Source organism: Seriola lalandi, unplaced genomic scaffold (assembly GCF_002814215.2).
Source record: "Seriola lalandi dorsalis isolate HSWRI2012SDOR001 ecotype SW California unplaced genomic scaffold, Sedor1 jcf7180002052129, whole genome shotgun sequence".
In the NCBI taxonomy this organism is placed as follows: Eukaryota; Metazoa; Chordata; class Actinopteri; order Carangiformes; family Carangidae; genus Seriola; species Seriola lalandi.
The window spans coordinates 584,176-595,351 of record NW_019522682.1 but is presented as its reverse complement, the minus strand read 5'-3'; the positions used below and the strand labels follow the sequence as shown (position 1 = coordinate 595,351).

The 11,176-nt window shown below is 40.7% G+C and overlaps 1 protein-coding gene across 1 annotated transcript in view; it reads left to right on the top strand.

Annotated features, from left to right (window-relative positions):
• Positions 1-6,687, top strand: part of whrna (whirlin a) — a 140,033-nt gene extending 133,346 nt beyond the window's left edge. The window contains exon 12 of the mRNA XM_023399920.2: positions 4,150-6,687. Coding sequence (XP_023255688.1) covers positions 4,150-4,332 — 183 coding nt within the window. The 3' untranslated portion in view covers positions 4,333-6,687. The remainder of the gene's footprint in view (positions 1-4,149) is intronic.
• Positions 6,688-11,176: the final 4,489 nt, after the last annotated feature.

Genomic DNA, 11,176 nt, shown 5'->3' with positions numbered 1-11,176 from the left:
TATATATATATATATATATATATCAGAGTAGACAGAGATCTTGAAACACGGTTAAAACTCTTTTCATAAGCTCATTTGAACAGAGATAAAATTCATTTGAACCATCCAGGCAAGTGGACTGACATGTTAATCAGGTTAAATTATTGCTGGGTGTCTAATTACAGCTCTTATTTTAATTACACAGATTTCATCTAAACTTGTGATGTGTCGAGATCTAGACCCTATCGATCACAAGTGAGACAAAGCCACAGGTTACATGACACCACTGCTACATCCCTGAACAATAACACTGAATCGCTTCACAGTTATTTAAAGACATTAATAACATGGCAGCCTCGAGGTCACTTGTTCCAGGAAAGAGAGAGAGACTTTCAGCACGTTCAGTTTTCAAGGTGGAAAAGTGAGCTGTTAAAACTTTGCTGTGTCACCCGGGGAAAGCTAACTCAATATTATTAGGCCCTTGAGCAAGGCACACAACCTCAGTACTTCTCCCAGTCAAGACCGAGCATCAGAATGATGAATTTGCTGGGGGAAAAAAAACAAAAAAGGTTGGTTTTGTTCTTGGCTTTCTGACAAGCTTCCGCTCCATCAGTGGGACAGATGATGGCATCACATCACAGCCAATGCCTTCGACAATACCGCCTCTCTGCTATATTGGAAGTGCTCACAGTCCGTACAGCAAACCTCTGGCTTCTGTATTCCTTGTCTCTGCGGGCACGAGGCCTGTCTCCTCAGGTCGCCTCAATCACAGCTGCAGGGGATGAAGTGCAGATGAGTGAGCCACTGCTAGCCAACCAACTGTTATCAGTCCCCATCACCCCTCCGGAGGCAACAGCCTGTTATCACTGCCATCTTCCCACCGTGACGACAGACTGCTCAACTCGCTCGGGGTAACTGTTGTAGGCTCAGTAATTAGCGATGCAGTCCTGATGTGGAAGACACTTTAGCCATTATAGTTGCACGTAAATGAGGTCAGCTGTCAGAGTCATGAGGAGGAGAGCGTGGAATCTTTGGTATGTTTTCAAGATCATGAGTAAGTGATTTGTTTTTCTGTAGATATGTTGTTATTTGGTTTGAATGTAGTTTAAAGCAGTATTCGTTTATTTTTATGGCTAATCAATGGCTGACACACTGCTCTGATATTTTATGGACTAAAGTTGTTATTGGTCACATGTTAGCAAATAGACATCCAGCAGATACAGAGCAACATTATCATCAAGTTGAAGTTGGATTTGTGTCCACATGATGAATGTAAGTCCAGTTCTAATTCTCCTTTTAGCTCTGGTTTGGTCTCTACCAACCTCTAAAAAACATCAGGCTCTGGCTGACGGTCCAGCAGTGAACATCGAGTTCATCATCTGCTGTATTTTTTAGGGTGAGGCCACTTAGACATTAGAAGAATCTGTCCTCGTTCTCTCTGTCTTGAAAATATGATGGTTTCCTTTGTTCGGAGAGGAGAAAATGATTGTCCCAGGGGTAGTGCAGCCAATCACAACCCAGTCATCACCAAGGAGCCACGCTCAGTTGGTTTCAAATGAGAGAGCAGGATCCTCGCCCAAGCTGCAATGACATAATCCCAGAGGTCTGCAGTGGCTTTGTGCAAGACTGCACTAACTGCCGTGAGAGGCCTGCAGAGGTCATTACGTTTTGCCTCTCGACACGAAAAAGCACATTTCTTCGTTACGTAAATCATTCACTGCAGAGACGGTTAAAATAAATGTGTGATGGAAGTAATTTTGATGAAGACTGTTCTCGACTGAGATTTAAAATGTGTGATTTCCACTTCAGACTGGAGAAGAGGAAAGAGAGCAGTCATGTCTTCTTCACTTTATAGCCCTCCTCTGGGGATGTGAGGAGATGGGGCGAACAAATATGACTTCGGTTTGCTTCACAGAAACAACAGTTTGTTGCTGAGGACCTACTTTGTGAAATGAGTCGTCCAGACCAGAGTGGTCTTCGCACAGAAACTAACCCCTTCAGTGCAGCGGTTCAGACTGAGGCTGAGGATGATGAAATCGATGACATTCTGGGACGTATTGAAGCAGTGATGCGCTGGTTCTTTCAGGAGTCTTCTAATGTCACTGCCAACAGAGCTGAGACTTAAGAAACGAGACCCCAGTCCTGGTGTGTTTCTGAATATCTACCAAGATGTCAGCGCGCAACATTTTTCTGATCACAGATGAAAAGTGTGAGGATGAAACTGCGACAGGAGGGGGGAGCTGCAGGTCAGGAGAGAGCATTTCATTTTGTTGATCACACACTCCTTTGTAAAGGCATGAGACTGAATACATTTACTGCTGAGCATCTGAGAACCAGACTGCAGAGGTTTGTGTGTGTGTGAATGCGTGTTTCTCTGACAAGGCGTCTCTGTATGCTAATGCAGTACCTGTTGCATTTATGGCTCAATGTTTAAATTTTAGCTTGGACACAGTGAGGACTTACTTACTTGGCTGTAACAGAACAGAAGCAGGGATCTCAGACTCTTGTAAAGACTCTTTGTTGACTCTTGATAGAAGGAACAAGAAGACTTCTTTTTGGCTGGCTGGCCTAGTCCTGAGCTGCAGTTAGTCCCAGGTCTTTGATGTAATGATTGGTTTTACCTTTGAGACTCTTTGTGGTGATGACTGTATTTGATCACAGACAGAAGCTTTTTGTTTTTTCCCCTGAGAGAAATACAAACCAAACTTTGTAAAAGCCGTGCATGTTGATTCACAACGTTTACCACTTTTTTTGATGGCATTTCCAGACCCATCAAAGACTGTTCTGTCCTGCTGGTCTGAAAAAAATATTCAGTCTGTTGAAAGGTAATGACAGAACTAATATAGTGTTTATATTATCCTGGTGTTTTACAAAGGTGTTTTTTTGTTATTCGGGTGGTGGTGCTGTAGCTTCTCTTTTTTTTATTTGGCTTTAATTCACTGATCATTACAGCAGATTTACTCATGCAAGGACATTTTCATATTCTTATCCCAAACCTGGTCCTGAGCCTTGTTTGGACGAGTGGTCCAAGTCCGATTTAGCAAGTTGGTCATTTGAGCTTAATGAATACCACCTGTTCATGAGTAGGTGCACATTTGTGAGACGTGATTGTTAGTATAAACAATGCCTCCAAATGACTGCATACTGTCAGCTGGCCCGTTCTGCTCCATTTGCGGGCAGGCGGCATTCACCAAAATATCACCTGAGAGTAAAAAGAAGAATTTTACACTGTAGTGCTTCAAGTCCTGCTGTCGAAAATCACCTTCACTTTACGTAATGAGTCTTTTCCCACCATCTGCGCATGACCTGCACAGACCTGTACCCCTTGTCAGTTTCAGCCGTGTCCAAAAATTGGTGAATCCACTTGATGAAATTTGTTCGTATGAGAGGTTCCCACATGAGGCCCATCAATGTGTTTTAAATTAACAATCAATCAATCAATCAAACAAACATGATCTGTGTAACACTTTTCATACAGGTTAGTGGAGTTCAAAGTGCTTCACAGAATGACTGATAAGTCAAAAAAATAAGAAATCTGACAGTGAGTTACAATAAAACAGCTTTAAAAGCTATAATAACATAGAAAACTGTATAAGAATCTCAACAAAATAACATAAAAATACAATAAAATACAATTTACAACATAGAGACAATACAATAAGTAAATAAAAATAATATAAAATAATTAAAATCGAGGTACATTTTGAGTTTACGTTTAAAGATCCTTCAGGTCCTCGGAGACTGTTCCAGCAGCTCGGAGTATAAAAGCTGCTTCACCAAAGGTTTCAGTCCTGCACTTCAGAAGAATTAACAGACTTGTGTCAGAGGACCTGAGGAGCTGTACTGGTTCATAGACTGTAAGCATGTGAGACATACTGTGTATGCTGGTGCAGGAACATGAAGTGCTTTAAAAACAGAGAATTTTGAAATGAATAGGGAAACTGACAGGCAACCAGTGTAAGGGACTTCAAAACAGGTGTAATGTGTTGGATGCCAATCAGCATTAGCTGATTTATAACATAGTAGACCAGATGGCAGAGTAGTCAAGCCTGCAGGATATAAAAGCATGCATCAGTTTCTCTGTCACTCAGAGAGAAATGGTCGCACTAATTTAGTTCTTCTAAAATCCACCTTGTGCTTCTCTGTCTGTGTCTGTTTTCTGTTTCTCAGAGGGGTGGCTCAGCTCATAACTGCGGCCAGCTGAAGGTGGGTCAGGTGATCCTGGAGGTAAACGGGGTTTCCCTTAGGGGCCGCGAGCACAGGGACGCCGCACGCCTCATCGCCGAGGCCTTCAAGACCAAAGAGAGGGACCACGTGGACTTCCTGGTGACGGAGTTCAATGTGGCGCTATAGCTGAGCGGAGAGAGGACGATCACAGGAGCAGTGAAGGCCAAGTGCAGAGCAGTACAAGGAGAAGATGAGAAGGAGACATTGAAGCGTCTGTTGATTTAAATGGCACAACTCTTTTAGATAGACGTAAACAAACCATCACCTGATCTCTGAGCCCTTCTCCCATTAAACCCCTGAATCTGGACACATGATACTCAAATTTATACGTTATTATCTCCACTGTGGACTTTGTTCAGGATTCTCCTCAACGTGTTACCTCCCCACTGTGAGACCTTATGCACTACAATGGAAAATAGTGAAACCTATTTCTTTTCTTTGTTCTCTCAGTGTTAGAATTCGTGGATTTGCAATCATTTGAAAACCACTGGAACTTCTCCTAGCGCTCCCACGTCCCATGGTCAGTTGATTTTATTTATTTTTTCGCTTCTATCTGAGAGACAGCTGCACATCTGAGACTGATTCTGGCTCTTTACGAGCTCGGATTTGTATATGTAAAAATGAACAAATGTAGATACAGATGCATATATACTGTACACATAAAGAAACTCCTATATGAATTATAAAACCCGTAACCTCCGTTGCATCATCAACATATAGGTAATATATTTCAAAAATGATGATGATGATGATGAGTCAGGCTTTCCTGCCGACATGGGAATCTGCTAATTTTACAGCGATGCTACAGGCCCATCTTCACATTACCACCTTCTCCCAAAAAGGAAATGGATACATGGATCATGTCAGGCTAACAACACAAAAACATACTCATATCTGTGTGATCAGACATAAAAAAAACTGTATACGTGAATGACAGAAACCGTCATATGGTATTCACACAAAAGTTCTTCATTTCCTGTTTCCTTTCCCCCCTGTGTGTGTGTGTGTATCGTTTGAGACTACATCCACACTGAGCCAGCTGAATTTGAAAATGTCACTGTTTCCATCGGCAAACAACAAATTCTGCATCACAGTTTTACAGACAACAGCAGGCCACAGTAGAAAGAGTTGTTTACCCTGCTGAGGAGTTGGATATGTGCAGCTTCTCACCTGCAGCTCTTCATCCAGCAGCTCACTGTGGCTGCTCCCTCTTGTTAAATCACTCCCTGCAATATTTTAAACTGATCCGCTGTCAATAAATGACCATCGTCTTGTTCTGCAGACGCTCTATATATATAAACTACACATGTATAAAGGCAGTTTAAGAAAGTAAAACATTGAGGGGTTATTGCCAAAAATAGAATAAAAAATTTGGTTTCTTGAAAATCAAATAAAAGATTAGGACTTTGATGACAACAAAGTTTTCCTAATGCGCACTAAACGCAAGGCTGTCATGTTCAGATTCAGTCACTCTGGAGCAGTTTTTGTCTGTTAGAATAAAAGATCAAAGTTACGGATCAAAGATACCTTTTCAGATTTGGCCAGTTTATGTGAAAGTTTTCTCAGAGGGAATAAAATCCCTCGTTCCCTCAGACCACTCAGCTTTACTCCTGCTGCTCTCCCTGCTGCATAACAATTGATGATTTTATTTTGTAATTTTATAGTTTTAATTATATTCACCCTGGGGGGTTTGCTGAAGCTGAGCTCGCTGCAGCAATTACACCCAAGAGGGAAGTAATGAGACATTTAGAGGACGACACTGCCAAAGATTTTAGAAAGACTTCTCCACACATGCTCACACATGGAACATGTGTGCGCGCACGCACACAATTTATCCATTTATAGAAAAGCAATTAGGAGATAAGCAATCAGGTAGAGGGAGAGATGGAGCAAGAGAGAGAGAGGAAGACACAGAATAAGAATGAGAGAGTCAAGTAACAAATGAGAAGTGATTGTTGTTGTGGAGATGATTTCCTTCCTCTCAGGAAGATTGTAAGCTCGGGCAGGATGTACAGCAAACATCCTCCATGTGTCACTCCAGAGACTCACATTAGGCTGCAGGCAGAAATATGAAGTAATTGGAGTAATTAATCTAAGCATGGATGTGTGTTATTTATGTGTTTAATGTGAGTGGTGTGTGTCCGTCTGCGAGTTAATGAATGCAAAGAGAAAAAGTATGCTCAAAACAAGGAGACAGCAAATAAAGACAAATGTAAATGTCATCAAGGGAACTGCTGTTCGAGACTCAGGCGCAAAGTGAAGCAGTAGTCTGGTAGTCTGGGCTTTTAAAAATGCCAACAGGGCAGCTCTGTGAAAAATTGCTTTCAAACACTCCTGAATCTTTCCGGTGACAAGTGAGAGAGGAGAACACATCCATGCTTTGTTTTTACAGCAGATCCCTGCTGTGTACCTTCAAAATGTCAACCTTTAATGAATAAAAAGCAAAGTCAGGGATGCACTGATACGCTTGTTTAGAGGTCATACCCATGTCCAGTATGTTTGTACCCATAATGCCCAATTATCTCAACATATATTTTTCAAAAGAATCTATTTTTCTTAACAGTCAAAAGGCCATGTTTTCTTCTGTCGCCAATTTTACCGGTGAAAAAAAATCCCAACATTTTTAAGCTACATGTGTTGATTCTGGCAGCTAGAAGGTGCTTGACATAACTGTGACACATCTTTGTCTGATTAAGTTGTTCATTCATTCTTTGACTTGTCTTTCTGTCAAACTGAGGAATGTTTCACCCTCCTTTAAGCCCCGTTTTTGTCTCTACCAGTCTGTGAGAAAACTATGTGGCTTTTTAGCCACTAGATGTTCGACTTTTTTACCAGCTAGCTGTAAATATTGTCTGTTGTTTGGTGCCGGACATATCGGTAGTGTACAGTGGGTTTATCAGCGCTTGTTTACTGAATATGGCCGCCTGCTGCTGTTGGTAGTGGGGTTGATGAGAGGGCTGAGACTGACTGTCTGTTCAGACAGAACGCAAGAAAATTTTCAACATTTCAAGTTGAAAACATTTCAACTTAAAGCAAAAACTTTGTGTGTATCCCAGGGCTCTATGAATCTGCTTCATAAACATACAAAGACAAAGGGAAAACAGAGAGAGACCACAGGGAAATACTGTGTGAGAAACAACCAGAGTATCTGGTGAGTTCTTACAACAGTCAGAGGCTGAACACAAACACAGAGCCACATTACCACTCACATCGCTGGTGTGACTGGTGTTAACTAGCTTACGGTTAACACACATTTGGTACGTTGGCTGTTTCTGTTTAAACACACCTTGAACCACACAGTTGTGCTGTAAAACCAAAACAAAGCTGAAAGAACCTAGAGAACCCACAAGTTCTCTAGGTTCTTTCAGCTCATTGTTTTGGTTTTACACCCCTGTACACAGCAGCCATTTGATTGATTTTCAAGATAATGATACTGTTTAATAGAGTTTTAAAGCTGATATGGGCCAACTTACAGTTTCAGTGCATCCCTAAGAAATATACAAACTAAAACAAAAGATATTGTTGTTAGGATTAGGAAAAGTTTTTAATGTTAACTTTTCCAGCTGACATCTCCACAAATTCACAGGCGGTTGATTTCATTTGTGATCAGGAAAGGTGAACCTTCAACACAGGAGAAGATATTTTCAGGTGGCTGCTGAGTTTCATGAATACAAAAATTTCCTTCTGCCTCACAGAACCGGGAGTTATAAGACTGTCGACATAAAACCAGTGACACGATATAACTGAAACAGTGAATCAAGATAAGAGGAATAGACAAGGTGGACCTGTAAATCATAATAAAATTGTAAAAGGTAAGTCTTTAACAGTAACTCTGTTAATCCTGTTGCAGGATTTATATAACATTTTTGTGGGTGACGTCCATTAACAAGTCAACAGGCTGATGAAAACCCAGTGAGCTGCGCTATTAAACTGCAGCACCAGTTTATATCAAAAGGAAACATGGAAAAGCTCATTTATATAGAGATTTCTGATGCAGTTGAGTGCATCTATTAATATGATTAAGATGAATGTAAATTGTGTGCATACTAGATGATACAAACAATATGTGGAAAAGAATGTGCTCACTGCAGCCACTAACAAACTTGACATTCAGGATTCATCTGTGTGCGTGTGTGTGTGCGCGCATGTGTGTGTGCGCGCATGTGTGTGTGTGCGCGCGTGTGTGTGTGCGCGCGTGTGTGTGTGAGACAGAATGAGATAGATAGAAGGATAGAGAGACATTCGGGCAGATGGGAGCTGGAGTGCGTCCTCTCAATGGAATTACTCTCCGTTAAACAAGCTAATCTTGAAAGATTTGAAGCCACACAGACAAAGATTTTTGTTTTCTGAGCCGAGCATTTTAACATCACACATGATGCCTCCATTCAGAGAGAGGAGACGAGGCCAGAGGAGAGCAGGAGGATGTCCATCTGCGGTGATAAAAACGGTACATCTGTCCAATGAAAACACGCTCCAAATTTGTTCTGAATTAGATTTGCTTTTTAAGGTCTTTCAAATAAACTTAAGGATAAAACCCTTTTATAAACCTTTTGGATTAACTCAAAAATGCATTACATGCATTATTATGCATTATTATTTGGAAAAGTTCAATACTCAATTACAATACTGATTCAATAGCTTAGTTTTGGTGCAAAAAGAATACTTAACACCTAAATTCAAGGAATATAAATATGTTTTTCTACAAAAAACTTTAATTTATTTAAAAGTTAAGGAGGGTGTTATTCTATGTTTTTCTTATTGTCAATAAATGCCATAAAAAGACCAAAACCAACAAAAACTTTGTCCACCTCGTACTTTTTGACTTACCTGCCCTGTCTAAGGCACTCACCTCCAAGCCTAGAGGTTCCTATAGATAGATAGATGGATAGATAGATACTTTATTGATTTTATTGAAGACATAAATCTTTCCAAAAAAAAATCACAAATGTATAGTGGATGGCTGTGTGAAGGCTCAGTCATTTCTGTACTCAAACAGGAGAAAATTGTGCATTTGTTGGGGACTATTTTCAGCTGCAGATTAGCGCAAACTAGATGCTCTAGTGAATATTTACAGCAGACTGTCCCTCACATAAAAACTATTTTCAGAAGTCATTTTTTGCAAGCAGCTTATGATGACCCATAGATACAGATTATTGTTAAGCAACATCAGTTGTGTGAGACAGCATCAGTCTTTTCAGAAAACATTTATGTTACACTTATGTTCAAGTGACAAAGGCCTGTAGTGGCTGTAGTGATTATGACAGGCACGGAGGAGGAAGTCAGGTGACGTTGTTAGGATGTATAGAGCCAAAGTCTGGGAGGAGGTGAATGAATGGGTTGACAAAGCATTGGACTTGGGAGACAGCTGTTCATCTCCTACTTCAACCAGAGACACATTTTTCAACAGTGAATTTTTAACAGTGTATCTGTGGCACATCAGCGCAGCAGTGTGGCACTGATGTGTTTTTAATAGTGGAGCTCTGTGACACAGAGGAATAAGATACTGTATATCAGGCTTTGAATATACACATAATACTTCTTTGTAAGATGTATTTGTTGTTGACTTTGGTCTTTTTAAGGGATTTTTGTATAATAACCTAATCCTTTAACAAAAGAAGACAATATTGTCTAAACATAAGCAGCAACAGGAGAAACTTTGCCTAAATGAATAAATGAAAATTGGGAGATTTAGGATTCTTTTTCATAACTGTCTCATCGATGAGTAACTGAAGAGTAAATTTCCAAAGAGTTCTCAATACTCAGTGCTAGGGATGCGTTTGGACAGTATCTAAAAAAGTATTAAGGTTCACTACTGAGCCCTTATCTTGAAACAAAGCAGATATCCAGGATCTGAAAAACTTATATTTTGGAGATGGTTTTCACATAACTGCTATAAAGCAACAAGTAAAGGAGAATAAGTTTAAATAGGTTTTCTTGCTCATTTTATCATTTTATTCACATCACATCTAGCGAGGTAAATATTTTCCAGTGACCTTAAAATTACTGATTCAATCTCTGCGACAGCTACATGTGTCTATCAATGCCAAAGTTCCCTTAAGCAAGACACTGAACCCTTCCTGCTGCTGGCTCCGTGCTCAGGTGAATGTAGATAAATGCAAACATGTCTCAGAGAAAGTCAAGAGTGAGAAGTGATAAAAATGAAGCTCTTCAGGAAATGACCCAACCATTATTATATTTACCCTGCATTTATTGAGTTAGACATTTACAAAACATATTTTAACTCTAGAATCGTTCTTCCTAGTCACTGAAACTTTCTTTGACTGAACTCCACCACGGCCTCGTCTTGTAGACACGTGTCGATAGTGGCTCGGCCCTCTCTTTGACCTGATATTAAAGGGCCATCCAGGAGGGAGGGATGATGGAGGGAAGCGATGGAAGCTGCTGACAGTCTCATTAATCAGACACCAAGACAGAGAGGTGCTGGCCTTGGCTCCAACATGAGACACGACAGCTCAGACATTGACTTGTGCCGCAACAAGGCGCAACGGTTTGCCACCCCACCCGTGATCCACGGCTTTCTCGCAAAGGTCAGACACAGACCAGCCAACACCGCCGGTTGACTCTATTGATCATGTTTATTTGTTTCACTGAGTGTGCCTCCTGCTCTATTAGCTGCACAAGTTCATTTTGGTTGGTGTTCATTTTCCTCTCATGCAACGCTCTTCAGCGGCCTCCTTTTGCTTTTGCTTTCCTGTCAGTCATTCAGTTCATCCATCCTTTTTGCCTGCTTCCTGCACATTTTAATGAGGAGTGTTGTACAATGACATGCTGTTTATACAGAAAGTGTGTTTAATTTTTCAATAAAGATAACTGCACAAAACTAAAAAGCTGTCTGCCTTTATTTTGAAGGTTTTGCTTAACATGACAGCGTAGAAGGACTGTTGCTGATGCGCTGTACACTAAAAGTCTGGTCTGGGGCTCTTTTTTACTGTTTGGGATTAGCCACTTA